The sequence below is a fragment of the Vombatus ursinus genome, unplaced genomic scaffold, assembly GCF_900497805.2.
Source record: "Vombatus ursinus unplaced genomic scaffold, bare-nosed wombat genome assembly UNPS02014807.1, whole genome shotgun sequence".
NCBI classification, from domain to species: domain Eukaryota; kingdom Metazoa; phylum Chordata; class Mammalia; order Diprotodontia; family Vombatidae; genus Vombatus; species Vombatus ursinus.
Window position 1 is genome coordinate 47,829,985 of NW_020954585.1, and position 22,222 is coordinate 47,852,206.

General features: G+C 36.0%; 1 protein-coding gene across 1 annotated transcript in view; it reads left to right on the top strand.

Annotated features, from left to right (window-relative positions):
- Positions 1 to 22,222, top strand: part of LOC114052313 (cytochrome P450 3A8-like) — a 41,724-nt gene that overhangs the window by 13,071 nt on the left and 6,431 nt on the right. The window contains exons 7-11 of the mRNA XM_027874863.1: positions 6,954 to 7,102; positions 7,653 to 7,780; positions 9,019 to 9,091; positions 11,153 to 11,313; positions 11,667 to 11,893. Of these exons, the coding sequence (XP_027730664.1) occupies positions 6,954 to 7,102; positions 7,653 to 7,780; positions 9,019 to 9,091; positions 11,153 to 11,313; positions 11,667 to 11,893 (738 nt within the window). The remainder of the gene's footprint in view (positions 1 to 6,953; positions 7,103 to 7,652; positions 7,781 to 9,018; positions 9,092 to 11,152; positions 11,314 to 11,666; positions 11,894 to 22,222) is intronic.

A 22,222-nucleotide genomic window follows, 5' to 3' on the forward strand; every position in this document is an offset into this window, starting at 1 on the left:
AAAGTCTGATTAGTTCCTCAATCCTTCCCCCTTCACCAGCAAGGTCTGAGCTTTGCATGTTCCTGACCTTTATTTGGATCTGAGAAGCAATAGACTGCTGCTAGACTGAGGCACCATCATCCAGTTGGAAAACTCTCCTGGTTCAGTGACAGAAATGTAGGTTTCCCTTTGGTCCGAGAGTCCTCCCATTATTATCCCTCCATGGCCCTTAGATTGGCCTAAAAACTAGAGCTGAGACCAAACTCTTTTCCTGGGGTCTGAGGCACATTGTTGTTGCTTGTTTTTGAACTTCCCCCTTGCTTGGTAAAGCCTGTGACTCATTCTCACATCTGGGCCCTTCCATAATTCACATGGCATCTGTCACCCAAAAAGATGTAGAAAGTGACAACCTTCCTCTTGGCACCCCTTCCACTATCCTACATGAATCCCCAGTGTCCTAGTATTTTTTTAAGAACCTTTTATTTCCCTTGGGCAAAGTCTTTAGTTGCTGTAATATTCCAAAGGGCTAATTTCTGGCCAGTATCTACAGACCTTTACATATGTCTCCCCACACCAGCCTGGTCTGGACCAATGAATCATTGTTTTTCCTCCTTCTTGGATTTCCAAATCGTTAGCCAGTCTGGTTCATTTTCTATACTAATTTTGGGGTGGAGGGGCTCTCTGTGCTTCTTGCTTCTCTTCCGTATTAACTCTGTCTCTATTATTGCTATCTTAATTTTCATATCAAGACTTCATGTGGATTTTAATCTTTGTTGATCCCACTGCAGCATCTGACATTGTTGACTACCTTTTCTTTCCAGATGCTCTCTATTCTCTGTGTTTTTTTGATTCTGCTCTGTTTTGGTCCTCCTCCTATCTGTCTGTGCATTCTTTCCCAACTTCTTTTGCTGAATGTCCATTCATGAAGCACCTACCAATTGTGTCTTAGTCAGTCAAGAATAATTCATTGTTATTTAATTTATTAAGAAAAACATGAAAAAGATACCACATTCAAAATAAGTCTAGACAATATAAAATAACTGGGAGTACATTAGCCAAAACAAACCCAGGAACTTCATAAACAAATTTAAAAAAACTTTTTTATACAAATAAAATAATATTCAAGTAATTGGAGATATAGTAATAGTTTATGGGTAGGCAGGACCAATATAATAAAAATGACAATTTTGTCTAACTTAATTTATATATTCAATGCCATCCCAATTCAATTACTAAAAAATACTTTACTGAATTAGAAAAAGTAATAAGAAAATTCATTTGGAAGTACAAAAACTCAAGAATGACTGAAGAACTAATGAAAAAAAGTATAAAGTAAGTACCAGATTTTAAACTATAATTGAAGATAGTAATTATCAAAACTATCTTTTACTAGCTCCAAAATAGAAAGGTATATCAATGTAACAGAGCTGACATACAACTTACAGCCACAAATAAATATAGTAACCTTGTATTTGAAAAACATAAAGACTCAAGATTTTGAGATAAGAATTCATTATTTGGTAAAAATTGTAGGGACAACTAGACAGCCATATGGCAGAAACTGGGCATGGACCAATATCTCACACCATTTACCAAAATAAGGTCAAAATGGATTCACTGCTTAGCTGTAAAGAGAGATGTTACAAGAAGATTTGAAGAACTTGAAACATATTTATCAGACTTATGGGATAGGTAAACAATTTTTGAATAAACAAGAGATAGAGAGCAGAGTGAGGTGTAAAATGGATAATTTTGATTACATTAAATAAAAACAAAAAGTTTTGTACAAATAAAACTAGTGTAGCCAATATCAGAATGAAAGAAGAAAACTGGGAAAGCATTTTTATAGACAGTTTCTCAGATAAAGGTCTTATATCTCAGATATCTTGATTTCTCAAATCTATAGGAATATAAGTCATTCCCCAATTAGTAACTTGTCAAAGGATATGAACATGCAGCTTTCTGATAAATCAAAACAATTTGTGGTCATATGAAAAATGCTCTAAATATTTTTATTATCTTCCTTAAATTGTCTTTTATAAAAATTATCAATATCCTCAGTTCCTTCAACAAACCTTTGTTTTTGAATCATCTCACTAAAGTAGTCATTGGATACTATTTACTTCCAGTTTATCAATGTGCTTCTCCAAATATCATGCCCAGAACTTTGGACATAATAGATATGGTCTGACCAGGGCCAGAAGCACCAGGACTATTACCTCTTTCATTCTGGGTAATATGTCTTTCTTCCTGCACTCTAAGTGCCCATTTAGTTTCTAAATTATTATTTATTAGAAAATGCAAATTAAAACACCTTTGAGATGTCATTTTATACCTATCAAATTGGCTAAAATGATTGAAGAGAAAAGTGACAAATGTTAGAGGGGATTTGGAAAAAATTGGACACTAATTGATTTTTGGTGGAATTGTGAACTGATTCTACAATTTTGGAGAACAAACTGGAATTGGGCCCAAAGAGATATTAACCTGCTTATATCCTTTGACCCAGCAATAACACTATTAGGTCTATTTCCAAAGATGATTAGAGAGAAAGGAAAAGAACCTCTATGTTCTAAAATATTTATAACAGCTCTCTTTGTGGTGGTAAAGAACTGAAAATTTTGGGTATGCCCATCAATTGAGGAATGACTGAACAAGTTGTGATATATGATCTTGATAGAATACTACCATGTGATAAGAAGTGATTAACTTGATGATCTTGGAAAACACATGAATAGACTTGGACAAAATAATGAAGAGGGAAATGAGCAGAACCAAGAGAACATTGTATACAGTAACAGTAATTTTGTTTCAAGAACAAGTTTGAATGAGTAATTTTTTCTGTTATAAACATCCAATTTAACTACAAAGGACATATGAAGAAAGAGGCTATCTGCATCCAGAGAAAGAATTGATAAATAGAAGCATGTACAGAATGATTTTACACACACACACAAACACACATCTAACTATATATTTGTGTCTAATGGTAGCCATCTCTAGGGTGGGATGGAAGGAAAACAAAGGAAAAATAAATTTACATGATAACTATTATACATTTAAATGGAATAACAAGGAGGTGGAGCCAAGATGGCAGAAGGAAAGCGGTGACTTATTGGAGCTCTCCCCCCAAACCCCTCCAAATACCTATAAAAAATGACTCTAAACAAATTCTAAAGCAGCAGAACCCACAAAAAGACAGAGTGAAACAAATTTCCAGCCAAAGACAGCCTGGATGGTTGATCAGAAAGGTATATCGCGCGGGGCTGGGAGAGGAGCGCAGTGTGGCATGGGCATACAGGCCGCAGCAACCCTGGAGCAGGCCTCAGAGGGCTGAATCGTGGGCAGCTGTGGCGGTTTCCAGACTTCTCGACCCAGGAATGCCAAAGGCAACTTGGAAGGTCAGTGGGAAAAGTCTGTGACTCTGGTGAGAGAGGGAGCTAGGTCTCAGCCTCCCCCGGGAGCCACAGCTGTTCCCTGAGCTTCTGGCCCACAGACTGAGGGGGAATCAAGTGGTTGATCAGAGGGGGATTGCAGGGATCTCTTTGCCAGTGCTAAGGCAGGAATCTCTTGCTTTTCCGGTGCTTGGATCTGGGTCACAGTTCTGAGGGGTGGTCCTGGGGTGAGGAGGAGTGCTGACATGGTGAAGTTTCTTGTAGCGGTGGAGAGAAAACACCTTGCCCCTTATCATAGCACCTTGGAAGAACTGAAAATTCTCAGGTCCCTAGAAGTATCTCTGAAAACAGCTGGACAAACCCCCAAAACTTGGGACAGTACATTCACCGCATTAGAAGCAGACTTTTATCTTAACAGAGAGTTTAAAACTCAAGTAATTGACCAGGATCATGAGTAAGCAGTGCAAAAAGAGTCAGACTATGTTATCTTACTTTGGTTACAAAGAAGATCAAAACATATAACCAGAAGAAGACAATGAAGCCAAAGCTCCTACATCCAAAGCCTCCAAGAAGAAAATGAATCAGTCCCAGGCCTTGGAAGAGCTCAAAAGGGATTTTGAGAAGCAAATAAGAGAAGTAGAGGAAAAACTGAGAGTTTTGCAAGAAAATCATGAAAAACAAGTCAACAGCTTGCTAAAGGAGACCCAAAAAAACACTGAAGAAAATAACACCTTAAAAAATAGCCTAACCCAAATGGCAAAAGAGGTCCAAAAAGCCAATGAGGAGAAGAATGCCCTAAAAAACAAAATTGGCCAAATGGAAAAGGAAGTCCAAAAACTTACTGAAGAAAATACTTCCTTAAAAATTAGAATAGAGAAATTGGAAGCTAGTGACTTTATGAGAAATCAAGACACTGTAAAATGAATTAAAAAAAATGAAAAATTAGAAAACAATGTGAAATATCTCATTGGAAAAACAACTGACCTGGAAAATCGATCCAGGAGACAGAATTTAAAAATTATTGGACTATCTGAAAGCCATGATCCAAAAAAGAGCCTAGACATCATCTTTCAAGAAATTATCCAGGAAAACCGCACTGATATTTTAGAACCAGAGGGCAAAATAGAAATTGAAAGAATCCACCAATCCCCTCCTGAAAGAGATTCCCAAAGGAAAGCTCCTAGGAATATTGTAGCCAAATTCCAGAATTCCCAGGTCAAGGAGAAAATATTATAAGCAGCCAGAAAGAAACAATAACACAATCAGGATAACACAAGATTTAACTGCTTCTACATTAAGGGACCGCAGGGCATTGAATATAATATTCTGGAGGGCAAAGGAGACAGGATTACAACCAAGAATCACCTACCCAGCAAAACTGAGCATAATCCTACAGGGGAAAAAATGGTTATTCAGTGAAATAGAGGACTTTCATGCACTCTTGATGAAAAGACCAGAGCTGAATAGAAAATCTGATTTTCAAATACAAGACTCAAGTGGAACATGAAGAGGTAAACAGGAAAGAGAAAATCATAAGAGACTTATTAAGGTTGAGCTGTTTACATTCCTTCATGGAAAGATGATATTTGTAACTCATGAGACCTTTGTCAGTATTAGGATAGTTGGAGGAAAAAATTACATGTATGTATAGCTAGATAGATAGATAGACAGATAGAGGGCACAGGGTGAGTTGAAGATGAAGGAGTCATATCTGGAGAATAAAATTAAGGGGTGAGAAAGGATTATACTAGGAGAAGGAGAAAGGGAGAGGTAGAATGGGATAAATTATCTCACAAAAAAAAGAGAAAAAAAAGCTTTTACAATGGAGGGGAAACAGGGGAAGGTGAGAGGGAATGAGTGAATCTTATTCTCACAGGATATGACTTAAGGAGGGAATAACATACACACTCAATTGGGTATGGAAATCTGTCTTACCCTACAGGAAAATGGGGGGGGAAGGGGACAAGAGAGTAGGGGGATGATAGAGATGAGGATAGATTGGGAAAGGGGATAATGAGAAACAAGTACTTCTGAGGAGGGTTAGAGTCAAAACAAAGAATAGAATAAATGAGGGAGTGGGATAGGATTAAGGGAAATAGAGTTAGTTTTTCGCAGCATGTCTACTATGGAAGTGTTTTGCGTAACTGCACATATATAATCTATATTTAGTTGCTTGCCTTATCAATGAGGGTGGGCGGGGCAGAAGGAAGGGAGAAAATTTGAAACCCAAAGTTTTAAAAACACATGTTTAAAAAAAATGTTTTCACATGCAACTGGGAAATAAGAAATACAGGAAATGGGGTACAGAAATCCATCCTGCCCTACAGGAAAATTAAAGGGGAAGGGGATAAAAGAAGGGGGGGGGAGAGATAGAAGGGAAGGCAGACTAGGGGAAGGGGTATTCAGAATGCATGCCATCTTGGGGTGGAGGGAGGGGTGAGATAGGGTGAAAATTTGAAACTCAAAATCTTGTGGAAGTAAATGTTGAAAACAAAAAATAAATTTAAAAAATGCAAAAAAATTTTAAAAAAATAAATGAAATAGCAAGTTGCATATAATAGATTTGCATTTTCATGTGCAAGCATATTTTTTATTACACCATGTTATGGAAATGCTTGTGTTACTCCATAAATTAAAAATAAAATAAATAAAAATTACAAAAACAAAGAAAAATATGAAGATAAGAGTGGCAATGATAGTATAGCTAATCTGAAAAAGACAGAAGAATATGGGGTTAAAGATATAGCTGTTAGTACCTTCTCCTGTGTGGCCAACCTCTTCTTCTGTGTGTACACACATACACACACACACATTCATACATACACATATATGTATATATGTAGTTAAGTATATATATATATATGTTTATGTATGTATCCGATCTCTATTTGAATATAAGCTTCTTGAGGCCAGAGAATTTTTTGCATTTTTCTCATATCTCCAGTGGCTAGAATAGCTCCTGGCACACAGTATGCACCAAGTAAATGATAGCTTATTAATCGGACATAAAGAGTATTCACACCGTGGGGAGGAAAATGTATTCCTCATTAAATGAGGGGAACCTAACCATCTCTAACACTTTAGGAAAAAGAAGTGATAATACCAATTAGCACTGCTATGCATTTTGTCCCATGAATGTCCAAGCTGTCATTCATTCATTCATTCAACCACTCATTCATTTATAAAATGCTTTTGAACTTCTAGGTACTTGGTGAGAAGAATCAACATTTTTCTGAAAAAATTTCACCCAGTAGATTCAACTGATCATTTTCAACTCTGGCCCATATGCCCTGCTGGCTTGAATGTAGATCACAGTAGACAAACCTGGGCAGACCACATTAAAGTGTAATAGAGAAATATGTAATAAAATAAAAAGTACAATAGAACAGAAGTAATATTAGTATGTGTTTTTCTGTTTTCAATACATGGCTCACAGGTATCCTATAGAACGGTTTAGTGATCCCGGTTTCTACTGAGTTCTACACCATGGGTTTAGAGGCTCACTTCATGTCTTTACTTGGAATGGAAAAGATGCAGTGCCTGTTCTGAGTCTTTTTCTTTTTTGCTTTCTCTCCTCAGAATTTTTGGGGCTTACAGCATGGATGTGATCACCAGCACTTCATTTAGTATCAATGTTGATTCCTTGAATAATCAGAATGATCCCTTTGTCAGAGAAATCAGGAAGTTACTTAAATTCAATTTTCTGGACCCACTCCTACTTACAATAAGTAAGTTGGTTCTTCTTTACAGATATAAATAATTAAAAATTCAATGATCCTGACATACCTAAAGATACTCAATAACTCAAAAAGTTGGATCATAGATTTAGAGATGGACAGAAACTTAAGAGCCATCAAGTTTAACCCCTTTATTTAACAGAGGATTAAACTGATGCTTACAGAGATTACAACACAATCTCAGGAATTTTGGAGATTCAATTCTTTAATTACTACTGTTTGGGAGGGAGGGCTTTCAGAGAGCAACTGACCTAAATCCTCAGAGGAATTATTTGTTGATTGAGTCAGTCATAGGTAGCTTAGCAGTTAACCTAGAAGACTAGGGATGGGCATAGGATATTTGATTTTGGAGAGAGATTCCCTTCCATTGTTTGACTTTTCATTGACCCCCACCAGTTCACAGACAATCAGTGAGCTCAAAAATGAAATGAGTAAGCCATGTTACAATTTGTACATATGGTGCCATCTCCCCATCTACACTCCACGTAAAGGTGGTAGCATCACCTATAATTTCATGAGGATTTGTTTTTATTTTCCTCAGCACTTTTTCCATTCCTTGTTCCTTTGTTAAAAACATTGGATATAACTGTATTTCCAAAAGAAGCAACAGATTTCTTAGCAAAATCAATTAAAAAAATAAAGGAAGAACGAAAGAAATGTTCACAGAAGGTAAGTAGATCTCTCCAATATTCAGAATAAGAATATATGTACATTATAAATAGTGGTATTCTTTATCCTCAGGGTAGAGCAAACAAAACTTGTATTCCCCTCTATCTGATATTTATCTTTGTTCATTAAAATTTTTATTCAATTCCAATTGTCAGATATTTTTGAGGACTTACTGTAACCTGAAAAAGTGTCACTTTGTGACTTGTAGGCTCATTTCCAGCTCTAACTCTATGCTCCCATTATTTAATATTTGCCAGACTTAGTGATCTGTGTCTGTGGAAGTACAAAGAGAAAAGCTGTCCCAGCTCTCAATTAATTTACAATGACATATGTGGGATAAGACACATACTCAATATCATATTGCAAATTAGTATATGATGTGTAGCAAGAACCCTAGGAAGAAGAAAGTACCTTTCTTCTTTATTTACACACTCTCAAAAGGGCCTTGCTAACAATACCAAAAGCTATATAAGAATAAGAACAAAAATTATAATTATACCAGTAATTTTGTACTCAAATTCTTCATGTGGGCTCTTGGCCCACATTGGGAGCATTTTTCATTTTCTTGCAAAGCTTCTACTCCGAGACCTTTTTCTGGAACAGCTATGACTCTTAATTCTTGAAGGCCAGCTCAGAAAACTGCAACCAATTGTTGATCCTTGCAAGCTATGAAGTCTTCAAGCTTAAGCATGTTGATTTATTATATGTTTGCTGACCTAAGACTAATCTAGGTCCTAGGTATGTCTATTGGTTGACCACAGTGAGATCCATTTCTTTGCCTATAGTGATCCTGGAAAACCAGCCATGAGGTTATTGTATGATTGCAATCTGTGGTGTCCACATCAATTATATTTTAAACCATTGAGGTCCTTTCTGTCAGACTTAAGAGAATTCATTTCCTAGAATATTTAATATTTTCTTTTAGGTTCTGCAGAATATGCTTCCCTTCCAAAACCTTGGGCTGGTGATTGGGACATCATCTTTTAAAATTTGGGAATCTGATTTTAAGTTCTTATATCATTCACTTGAGGGTAAAGGTCTTTGGCCCTCCAGGTCCTTTGTGGAAGTGCCTTGAGTAGAATTCCAATTCTGCCACTTAGTTGAAGCCACAATGTCTCTAATCATTCATATCTTTACTTGTCTATCCTACATCAGGAATATTAATTTGCTGTGTTCATAGCTAATTTCTATATTCTCAAGTGTTTTCTCAACATTAGTGTTTTCCATCACTCTTCCAGCATCGCTTAGATTTTCTTCAGCTTATGATGGATTCTCAGACTTCTAACAATTCAGAGACACACTCTCACAAAGGTAAGTCGGGCATGAGGGTAGCCACAAATTGGAATCTTGAGGGCATTATCTGTGGAAGTATGAAAACATTTCCAATTTGCTTAGATGATATGCCAAATGTCAATAACAATGACAATGGCAATGATGTTACAGGGTTTTAGGATTTGCAGAGCACTTTACATATATTACTTCATTTGATCTTCATAATAATTCTGTGTGCTTGATGTCATTCTTATTTCTATTTTAGAGATGAGGAATCTAAAGCTGAGAGAGTTTAAGCAACTTCCACAGTATCAGAGCTAGTAAAACTTTGAAGTAGAATTTGAACTCAGAGCTGACTTCCCTCTAAGTCCAACACTCTGTGGTATCACCTAGCCACATCAGAAAGATGTTTGACATCGGCAGGATGAGCTAGATGGAGTCAATTTTCAAAAGTATATTTGAATTTGTGATGGTCAAGTTAGTCTGAAGCATGGATGGTGACATTAAAGTCCCTATTTCATCTATGCCTAGGAAGATAATGAAGCATAAGGAGGTGGGAAAAACACTTTTTTTTTCAAGAAAGAAAATAATTTATCTTATTCTAACTATGCTTTTAAATACTTGAGTGATCCTGCATGCATCACCTCATTTGTCTGGACTTGCATGTCATAGGTAAAAGAAGGGTATTGGTCCAGATGATCAGTCAATTATCTTCTAGCTCTAAATCCTATAATTTTACTCTATTCCCTGGCCTACAGCATGTTTATTTGTGCTTTAGCTAGCTGAACAGCTATTTGGCACATAGGATAAAGGGCCAGGCCTGGAGTCAGGAAGATTCACCTTCCTGAGTTCAAATCTGACCTCAGACACTAACTAGTTGTATGACCCTGGGCCAGTCATTTAACCTTCTTTGCATCAGTTTCCTCATCTGTCAAATGAAGTAGAGGAGGAAATGGAAAAATCACTGATATCTTTGTCAAGAAAAACCCAATTAGAGTTCACAAGGAGTCAGCCATGACAGAAACAACTGAATAGCAGCCATACAGGAAAGAAAAAAGAGACTGATCTGAAGATACAGTATAAAATAGTGCTTATAAAATGAACACTATTCTCATTTAACCATAAGTAGGATATAGACTCTCCTATGTGGAGAATTCTTATTAGAATTCAGCTGGATGGAGGCAACATTATTAAGTGAAGGGGGAACTGGAGTTGGGAGTCAGAAGGCCAGATTCTAATCTCAGCTTCAGCCACTTGCTAGATCAGTGACTTTGGAACAGTTATCTTATCGTTCTGAACCTCAATTGCCTTATCTGAAGAATGGAGAGGAGCATTCTTACACTAGCAATTTCACAGGTTTGTTATGGTGGTCAAATGAGGTAATTTATAAAAATAATCTATAAAAACTAGGCATTTTGTATAGAAATGGAACCAATGTTTATTGTTACCTTCTGCATACCTTCCCTTCATGGAGTTCATCAGAGATAGGATATAGTGGGGTACAGTGGAAAGAGCGTGGTCTCTGAAGTCTGAGAACCTAGGTTTAAATCTGAACTCTCTCACCTTTGAGACTTTGGGAAAGTCACTTAACTTCTTCAGGTCTCACGTTACCGATTACATGGCTATTGGGGTGCCTTCCAGCCCTAAATCTGTGATTTCCTTCAAACATCTCTCCTCCATATTTGCTTCACTCCCTACTCAACCACCCTACCACAGGCACTTATCTCCTCTCCTCTGGACTATTACTAGAGCCTTTTAGTGTATCTGTCCTATGACACTGCGCTAGAAAGAAGAGAGAATTCCCTGAAATGAAATCTCACTTTTATCACATCCAGAAATAACAAATGAGGATGAAGTAGGTGTGTGGAAAGAATGGAACAAATATCGGAGAAATTTGGTTGAGCAATCCCAGTTAGACTTAATCTTTTTCCTGCCTTGTAATGATAGATTTTGGTGGAAAATTCTTGTCATGCATTTCAGATCTTTTCTAGGTATTCTGGACAGTCAGGTAGATGCCTTTCCTAACTTCTTGTGATATGACTGAATGATGTAACAGTGGTATGATGACTTTATCTGAATTTTCCCTTGACTCTATTTCAGATCTGAGTGATGAGGAACTCCTGGCCCAATCTATTATCTTTCTTTTTGCTGGCTATGAAACCACCAGTTCAGTTCTTTCTTTTCTTTTTTACAACCTGGCCACCAACCCTGAGATCCAGCAGAAACTTCAGAAGGAGATAGATGCAGTTTTGCCCAACAAGGTGAGAGAATGAGAGGAATAGAGCTGCTACTGAGGTTCAACAGTTTTGTCACAGGCTCAAAGAGGCTCATTTTATGAAAATATTTATACAGATACAAATCTCATTTTGACAGAGCTCAGAAGTTTTGAATCACTTCATTAGCATATTGACCACTGCAGTGACTCCCAACATTCCACAAGTTCAATAGTAAATATATTTTTATAGCTTTCCTCCAGAAGGTATTACTGTAACATCTGGTGACCAGATGTACAATGGAGTTGGCATAGACTCATTCTAAGACCAAGTAGAGGTAGTTGTGATAGCCTACTAAGTACTCAGAACTTAGTACTTACAACTGTTTGTTGTCTTTGCAGGAAGCGGTCACATATGATGCCGTGGTACAGATGGAGTATCTAGACATGGTGATAAATGAAAATCTCCGCCTATTTCCCATAGCTGGCAGGATTGAAAGGGTTGCTAAGAAAACTGTTGAGCTCAATGGACTAAGGATTCCTAAAGGCACAGTGGTGATGGCCTCACCCTTTGTCCTCCATCATGACCCAAAATATTGGCCAGAGCCAGAGGAGTTCCGTCCGGAAAGGTAAACACATTCTTTTAAACAAGGGGAAAGATTACTCATTGTGTTCATTTGAGACAGTTTAGAGAGAACATTGAATTGGGAGACAGGATCACTTATTTGTAGAAGTTTTTAAGCCCTTAGTAGAATAGTAAAATTCTTTTTAAGACATAACAGATAGAGGATATGGTGCTACATTCAGAGTCAGGAAGACTTGAATTCAAAGCCCACCACTGATACCACTTGTATGGCTAAGGGCACTAATGATCTCATTCTACACAGTGACTCTTCCAAACATTTTATTCCCTCCTCAAACCTCCCATTGCTCCTCCTCTTTCCACACTCTCAGCTGAGATCATTCCCTGATATTTTACCAGAAAAAAAAAATGAGGCTATTCATTGTGAACTCCTTCTTTTCCCCACTTCCTCATCTCCCAACACTCAGATGCCTTTTACTACTAGCCCCTCCTTTACGTCTGCATCACATAATGAAATAACCTTATTCCTTACTAAGGCTAATTCCTTTTCTTGTCCAAGTGAGTCCATCTCTTCTAAGAGATTGCCCCATCTGTCATCAACACTCTTATTTCCAATCTATCCCTGTCTACTGATTAATTTCCTACTTCTCACAAAAATGCCCATGAGTTTTCTTTCCTGAAAAACCCCCCACTTGATCCTTCTCTCCCTGTTATTGTCCTATATCTTTTCTGTCCTTTATAGCTAACCTCTTCAAAAAATTTACAATACAACAAAAAGGCTCACACCTGACCTGCAGTCAGGAGGGCCTCAGTTCAAATCAGGCCTCAGGCACTGACACTTACAAGCTGTGTGACCCTTGGCAATTCACTTAACCCCATTGCCTTCCAAAGAAATCCAAACAAACAAACAAAATGTTGGAGGCAGCTAGGTGGTGCAGTGGATAGAGCACCAACCCTGGAGTCAGGAGGACCTGACTTCAAATCTAGCCTCAGACACATGATACTCACTAGCTGTGTGACTCTGGGCAAGTCACTTAACCCCGATTGTGTGGCAAAAGAAAAATAAATAAAAAAATGAAAAAGGTTCATACTACAATAGGTGCCACCACTTTCTCTCCATTTACCCTTTTCTTCTTCACCTTTGGATTTTAAAGAATTAAATAAAGTCTTTTGTTGTTTTGTTGTTCAGTCATGTCTGACTCTTCATCACCTCATTAGGGGTTTGTTGGCAGAGATGCTGGAGTGATTTGCCATTTACTCCCCCAACTCATTTTACAGATGAGGAAACAGAGGCAAACATGGTTAAATGACTTGCCCAAGGTCACACAACTTATAAATTTCTGAGATCAGATTTGAATTAAGGTCTTTCTGACTCCAGTACTGGCTCTCTATCTATTCTGTCACCCAACAGCCCAAAAAATCTTCAGTCTAAGTGAAATACTATTGCAATAAGAGATCAATAGTCTCATTCCTTTTATTTCTTAGGAAGTTAAGGTTTAGCATCTCTACAATGTAAATAAAATTGATACTAGAACAGGTTTTTGAGAGTCTATTGAAATCTCTGCCTTTCAAGCCTAGTATCAGATTTTTAAAAATGGCAAATAACCAATAGGGCATAATGATAGGAAGGAATTGTTCTGAAGATATACAAGTAGTGCTTTAGATATTGAGACTGTCTTAAGGCAGATCTCTTGATATTTACTTTTTTGTCTCCTTTTTATTTTTTATGTTGATTTTTTTTATTTAGTACTTTATTTTTCCCCAGTTACATGTAACAACAATTTTTAACATTCATTTTAAAAATTTGAGTTCCAAACTCTCTCCCTTCCTCCCTTCCCACCCTTGCATTGAGAAGGCAAGCAATTAGATATAGATTATACATGTATAGTCATACAAAACACATCCATAATAGTCATGTTCTGAAAGAAAACATAGACAAAAAAAACCTTGAGAAAAATAAAGTAAAATTTTTAAAACATATGATTCAATCTGTATTCAGACACTATCGTTTCTTGTTCTGTGAGAGATAGCATTTTTCATCATAAATTCTTCAGAGTTGTCTTGGATCACTGTATTGCTGAGAATACCGAAGTCATTTACAACTGATCACCTTACAATATTGCTGTTACTTTGTACACAGTGCATTTCACTCTGTATCAGTCCATGCAAGTCTTTCCAGGTTTTTCTGAGAGCATTCTGCTCATCATTTCTTATAGTACAATAATATTCCATTATAATCACATGCTACAATGCCCAGCTGATGGGCATTCCCTCAATTTCTAATTCTTTATTCCCAGAAAAGGGTTGTTATACATATAGATCCTTTTTTTGGTTTTGTTTTTTATCTCTTTTGGAATACATACCTAGTAGTGGTATTGCTAATTCAAATGGTATTCATGGTTTTATAGCCCTTTGGGCATAGTTTCAAATTGCACTACAGAATAGTTGAATCAGTTTACAACTCTACCAACAGTGTATTAAAGTCTCATTTTTCCAGTCTCCCCTCCAACATTTGTCATTTACCTTTTCTGTCCTATTAAGACAGTCTAATAGACATGAGGTAGTACCTCAGAATTGTTTTAATTTGCATTTATCCAATCAACAGTGAGTTAGATCATTTTACATATGGCTATAGATAGCTTTGATTACTTCATCTGAAAACTGATCATATCTGTTGATCATTTAGTAATTGGGGAATGGCTCTTATTTTTATAAATTTGACTCAGTTCTCTCTATGTTTGAAAAATGAGGTCTTTATCAAAGAAACTTGCATCAATTGTTTTTCACAGATATTATTACTAACTGTATTTCCCTCCATCCTATTCCCCTACCCCAGTTTATTCTATTCTCTCTCTCCTTTCACTCTGTCCCTCCTCAACAGTGGTTTGCTTCTGATCACATCCTACCCCATTCTACCCTCCCTTCTATCACACCCTCTTTTCTTATACCCACCCCCCCCCCCACTTTGCTGTAGGGTAAGATATATTTCAATACCTAATTGTGTGCATATGTAATTCATTCTTTGAGCCAATTCTGATGAGAATAAGGTTCACTCACTCCCCCTCAGCTCCCCCCTCTTCCCCTCCACTGCTGTAAAAGCTTTTTCTTGCCTCTTTTATGTGAGATAATTTACCCCATTCTACTTCTCCCTTTCTCCTTCTCCCAGTACATTCCTCTCTCACCCCTTAATTTTATTTTTTAGATATCATCCTTTCATATTCAACTTACAGCTGTGCCCTCTGTCTATATATGCTCCTAAATACCCTAATAATAAGAAAAGTCTTATGAGTTAAAAATATTCTTATGTAGGAATGTAAAGAGTTTAACCTCATTAAGTCCCTTATGATTTCCCTTTCCTATTTATCTTTTTATGCTTCTCTTGAGTCTTGTATTTGAAAGTCAAACTTTCTATTCAGTTCTGGTCTTTTCATCAAAAATTCTTAAAAGTCCTCTATCTCATTAAATATTCAATTTTTCCCCTAAGGGATTGTACTCAGTTTTGCTAGGTAGGTGATTCTTGGTCATAATCCTAGCTCCTTTGCCCTCTGGAATATCGTATTCCAAGCTCTCTGATCTTTTAATGTAGAAGCTGCTAAATCTTGTGTTATCCTGACTTTGGTTCCACAGTACTTGAATTGTTTCTTTCTGACTGCTTGCAATATTTTCTCCTTTACCTGAGAATTCTGGAATTTGGCTATAATATTCCTGAGAGTTTTCATTTTGGTATCACTTTCAGGAGGTGATCAGAGGATTCTTTCAATTTCTATTTCACCCTCTTGTTCTAGAATATCAGGGCAGTTTTCCTTGATAATTTCTTGAAAGATGATGTCTAGGCTCTTTTAATTTTTTTTTTAAATTTATTTATTTAGTTTTAGTTTTCAACATTCTCTTCCATAAGCTTTAGAGTCTTAAATTTTCTCTGCCTCCCTTCCCTCTCCCCACTTAAAGACAACACACTATCTGATATAGATAGATTCTTTTTTTGATCAAGGCTGTCAGGTAGTCCAATAATTTTTTAATTATCTCTCCTGGATCTATTTTCCATGTCAGTTGTTTTTCCAATGACATATTTCACATTGTCTTCAATTTTTTTATTCTTTGGCTTTGTTTTATTGCTTCTTGTTTTCTCATAAAGTCATTAGCTTCCATTTATTCCATTCTAATTTTTAAGGAATTATGTTCTTCAGTGAGCTTTTGAACCTCCTTTTCCATTTGGCCAATTCTGCTTTTTAAAACATTCTTCTCCTCATTGGCTCTTTGGAACTCTTTTGCCATTTGGTCCAATCTTTTTTTTAAGGTGTTATTTTCTCCACTGTTTTTGAGTCTCCTTCACCAAGCTGTTGACTCTTTTCTCATGATTTTCTTGCATTGTTTTCATTTCTCTTCCCAATTTGTCCTCTACCTCTTTTACTTGATTTTCAAAATCTTTTTTGAGCTCTTCCATGGACTGAGACCAATTAATATTTTTCCTGGAGACTTTGGATGTAGGAGCTTTGACTTTGTTATCTTCTTCTCAGTGTGTGTTATGATCTTCCTTGTCACCATAATAACTTTCTATAGTCAGAGTTTTTTTCCCCATTGTTTGCTCGTTTTCCCAGCTTGACTTTTAACTCTTTGTTAAAGTAGGCCTCTGCTTCCAGGGTGGAGGGTACACTGACCTAAACTTTAGGGGTTTTGTGCAGCTGTTTTCAGAGAGACTTCAGGGATCTGTATGTTCATTTCTTTCAAGGTAGTATGATCTATGGAGAGGTGTTTACTCCTCTCCTGGCCTCTGCTCTGATCTGTGAGTGACCACAAACACTCTTTTCTGCCCTGGAATTGTAAGGAAGGTCCCCTCTCCACTGCTGCCACAAACTTTGCTATGCTAGTGCTCTTCCTTGCCCCAGGACTGCCACCCAGTACTGCAATCCTGATTCAACTATGGACAAAGCAACAGAGTCCTGCCTCACTGCTTACAACAAGACCTACATAATCTCTTTCTGACCAGCTCTATCCCTTAACTGTCTGTGGGGGAGAGCTCTAGAAGCAGCTATTGCTGTTGCCACTGCTGATTCAGTCACTTCCAAGGTCTGCTCCGGGTTTGCCAGGCCCAGTCTGCACTAATGTGGAATGTGCTGAACTGTGCTCCTGTCTCATCTTTCTTACTGATTTTCCAAGCTATTTTGGGCTGGAAATTTATTTCACTTCATATTTTTACGGGTTCTGCTTCTCTAGAATTTGTATAGAGTCATTTTTAAAGGTTTTTGGAGAGTTTGGGGGAGAGTTCAGGTGAGTCTATGCCTTTACTCTGCCATCTTGCTGCAATGATTTTTAAAATTTTGATTTCCAAATTCTCTCCCATCTTTTGGCCTCTTCCCCACTCATTGAGAAGTCAGACAATATGAGTCAGTTTTGCCTGTGAAGTCACAAAAAACATATTTTCATTTTAACCTTATGCAAAAAAACAAAAGTAAAGTGAAAACAATATGCTTCAATGTGCATTCAGAATTCAGAATTCAGAATTCTCTCTGTAGAGGTGGATAACATTTTTCATCATGGCAATTTTGGAATTAATCTTAGATCATTGTATCAAGCAGAGTAGCTAAGTCTTTCACAGTTCACCATTATTGCAATTTTCCTGTTACTGTGCAAATTGTTCTTCTGTAACTACTTACTTCACTTTGGATCAGTTCATATAAGTCTTCCCAAGTTTTTCTGAAACCATCCCCCTTATCATTTCTTACAACAAAATAATATCCCATCACAATCATACCACAATTTGTTCAACAATTCCCCTTTTGATAGGCATCCTTTCCATTTGAATTTTTTGCTACTACAAAAGTGCTGCTATAAATATTTTGTCCATATGGGTTTACTCCTGTTCTTTGATATCTTTGGGATATAGATATAGTAGTAGCATTGCTGGGTCAAAGGGTTTGTAGTTTTATAGTCCTTTGAGCATAGTTCAAAATTCAGAAAGGTTTGACCAGTTCACAACTCCACTAACAGTGTTCTAGTGTACTTTTTTTTCACATTGCTTTTAGAATTTGTTGTTTATTTCTCTCAGAATAGCCAATCTGATAGGATTGAGGTGGTACCCCAGAGATGTTGTAACTTGAACTTCTCTAATCAGTTCTGATCTAGAGGATGTTTTTGTGTGACTATTGATAGCTTTAGTTTCTTCTTCTGAAAATTGCCTGTTCATATCTTTGACCTTTTGTCAATAGGGCATTGCTCATATTTTTTATGAATTTGGCTCAGTTCCTTATATATTTGAGACATGAGACCTTTATCAGAGGAACATGCTATAAATTCCCCCCACCTTCTGTTTTCTGCTTTCCTTCAAGTTTTGGCTGAATTGGTTTTGTTTGTGCAAATGAGTGTCCTAAGAAAAAAATCCACGTGACTACATGGATTTACAAGTGAATTATAGCAAATATTTAAAGAACAATTAATTGCAATACTATATAATCTACTTGAAAAAATAGCTAAAGAGTATTTTATTTAATCCTCTTTTAATCTGTGCATTTTTATTTTAGTAAAGGTTTATCCAGTTCATGTAGATTTTCAGTTTTGTTGGCATATAATTATGAAAAAGAAACAGCTCCTAATTATTACTTTAATTTCACCTGAATTCATAGTGCATTCTCATTTTTAATACTGGTAATATGTATTTCTTCTTTTAAAAAATCAAATTAAACAATAACTTATCTATTTTGTTTTTCATAAACCAGATTTCCATCTCTTTTTTTTTTAGTTTAAAGCTTTTTTTAATTTACAATTTTTAAAATCTCTCCTTTTTTAGGATTTTATTTTGATGTTTAAATGGAGATTTTAAAATTTGTTCTTTTTATGTGTTTTTTTTTGTTTCATGCCCAATTCATTGATTTGAAATTTCTTTCTTTTATTGAATAAGGGGTTTAGAGGTACAAAATTTCTCCCACGTATTGCTTTGGTTGCATCCCATTCATTTTGAATGTTATCTCATTGATGATATTATCTTTAATGGAATTATTGATTGTTTCTACGGTTTGTTTCTTGACTCACACATTCTTGAGGATTAGATTATTTAGTTTTCAATTAATTTTAATCTATGCTTCAAAAGCTCTTTATTAAATCTAATTTTTGTTTCATTGTGGTCCAAAAAGACTGCATTCAATATGTCTCCTTTTATTTATTTGTTTGTGGTGATGTTATACCCTAATACATGGTTAATTCTTGTGAAGGTATAATGTACAGCTGATGAAAAAAGCATTTTCCTTTTCATTCCCATTTAATTTTCTCCACAGATCTAGCGTATCTAAGATTTTAAAAATTCTATTTATATCTTTAACTTATTTATTATGAGTTAAATCTTTATCTCATTTATTTTATAAACTAGATTTATCTAGTTTTGAGAGGGATAAATTAAACATCCCCAATAGTCCAATTTTACTGTCTATTTTCCTTTCCTCATTTAACTTTTTATTTAAGAATTTGATTGGGTTTCCATTTATTGTGTCTATGTTTAGTATTAATATTACTTCATAGTCTATGGTACTATTTAGTAAAATGTAGTTTCCCCAATTATCTCTTTTAATCAGGTCTATTTTTAGTTTTCCTTTGTCTAATATCATGTTTGCAACCCTTCCTATTTTACTTCGGTTGAAATATAATAGATTTGGTTACAGCCCCTTTTTTTAAGTCTGTGTGTGTGTCTTGCTGTTTCAAGCATGTTTCTTGTAAACATATTGTTGGATTCTAATATCTGATCCATTCTACAAATCACTTCCAGTTACCATGTAAGTTTATTTCATTCATATTCACAGTTATGATTGCTAACTATATATTTCTCTCATTCCTTTCTTCTCCTTCTCCTTCTCCTTCTCCTTCTCCTTCTTCTCCTTCTTCTCCTTCTCCTTCTTCTCTTTTTCCTCCTCCTCCTCCTCTTCCTCCTCCTCCTCCACCAACTCCTCCTCCTGTTTCTCCTCTTCCTCTTCCTTCTTCTCCTACTCCTCCTCCTTGTTCTCCTCCTTCTCTTCCTTCTTTTCTCCTCATCTATCTCCTTTTTCTCCTCCTACTCTTCCTCCTTTATTTTTGTCTCTTTTTTTCCTTGACCATCCTTAAAAGTTTTTTTTTCCTGCTGACTACTGTCTCTCTTAATCTACCATTCCTTTTATCACTGCCCCCTGATTTCTCTTAGCCATTTCTCCCCCTACTTCCCTGTTGGTTATGGATTTCTATATCTAACTGTGTTTGCACATATTCTCTTCCTTGTTTGAACTAGTACAAATTAGTGAAATTCAAGTATTCAAGCTCATCTCATTTTATATTATATTGGGAAAACTCTTCCTTATGCACCTCTTTTAGGTGAGATAATGTTCCTCATTTTTTCTCCCTTCCCTCATCTTCCAATATATCCTTCTTTCTCAGGGTTCTGTTTTTGTTTTTAGTTCATCTCAACCTAATCGGCTCATACCCATGCCTTCTGTCTAGTTCTACTACTTCTAACTACTTTAAAATGATAATAAAGTTCTTTCAGGTTAAAGTATAATTTTTCCATTTGTGAATGTAAATGTGTTAACCTTTTTAAGTTATTCATGATTTCTCATTCATGTTTGCCTTTCTCTTGCATCTGATGTCACATTTTCTACTCAGCTCTGGTCTTTGTTTCAGAAATGTCTAGAATGCTTCTATTTTTAAAAATTATTTAACTAATTTATTTACTTTTAGATTTCAACATTCACTTTTATAAGATTTTTAATTCTATTTTTTCCTCCTCTCTCCCCACACCCTCCCCAAGAAGGTGTGCAATGTGATATAGGCTATACATGTATAATCATATTAAACATTTCCACATTAGTCATGTCGTGAAAGGAGAATCAGAACAAAAGGGAAAAATCATGAGAAAGAGAAAAAATAAAAAGAGAAAATTGTATCCTTTGATGTGCATTCAGAATCCATAGTTCTTTCTCTGGATGTGGATAGTAATTTCTATCATGAGTCTTTTGGAATTATCTTAGATAATTGCATTGCTGAGGAGAGCTAAGTCTATCAAAGTTGGTCATCCCACAATGTTACTGTTAGTGGGTACAAGGTTCTTCTGGTTTGGCTCACTTCACTTAACATCAGTTCATATGAGTCTTTCCAGGTTTTTCTGAAGTCTGCCTGCTCATCATTTCTTATAGCACAATAGTATTCTATTACATTCATATACCACAATTTGTTCAGCCATTCCCCAATTGATGGGCATCCCCTCAATTTCCACTTCTTTGCCACCACAAAAAAGACCTGCTATAAATATTTTTGTACGTATGGGTCCTTTTCCCATTTTCATGATCTCTTTGGGATGTAGATCTAGAAGTGTTATTGCTGAATCAAAAGGTATACAGAGTTTTATAAACCTTTGGGTATAGTTACAAATTGCTCTCCAGAATAGTTGGGTCAGTTTACAACTCTGCCAACAATACATTAGCATTCCAATTTTCCTACATCTTCTTCAACATTTATCATTTTCCTGTTGTGTCATATTAGCCAATCTGATAGGTGTGATATGGTACCTCAGAGTTGTTTTGATATGCATTTCTCTAATCAATGATGATTTAGAGCATTTTTTTCATATGATTATGAATAGATTTAATTTCTTCATCTGAGAACTGCCTGTTGATATTCTTTGACCATTTATCAATGATTTGTTGTCTTATACATTTGACTCAGTTCTCTGTATATTTGAGAAATGAGGTCTTTATCAGAGACACTGGCTGTAAAGATCATTTCCTAGCTTTCTGCTTCCCTTCTAATCTTGGTTGGGTTGGCTTTGTTTGTGCAAAACCTTTTTTTAAATTTAATGTAATCAAAATTATCCATTTTATATTTCATAATGTTCTCTGTCTCCTTTTTTGGTCACAAATTCTTCCCTTCTCCATAAATTTGACAGGTAAATTATTCCTTTGTCTCCTAATTTGCTTATGGTATCACCTTTTATGTCCAAATGGTGTACCCATTTTGACCTTTGGTCTATGCCTAGTTTCTGCTAGGCATAGTTTCTACTATTTTCCAGTTTTCCCAGGAGTTTTTGTTAAATAGTGAGTTCTTATCTCAGAAGCAGGAGTCTTTGGGTTTATCAAACAGTAGATTACTTTGGTCATTGACTACTGTGTCTTGTGTTCCTAACTTATTCTCCTGATCTACCACTCTATTTCTTAGCCAGTACCAAGTAGTCTAATAATTACTGCTTTATGTTAGTTTTAGATCTGGTACAGCTAGGCCTTGCATTTCTTTTCCTTAATTCCCTTGATATTCTGGACCTATTGTTCTTCCAGATATATTTTGCTATTACATTTGTAGCTGTATAAAATATTTTGGTAGTTTGATTGGCATGGCAATGAATAAGTAAATTAATCTAAGTGGAATTTTT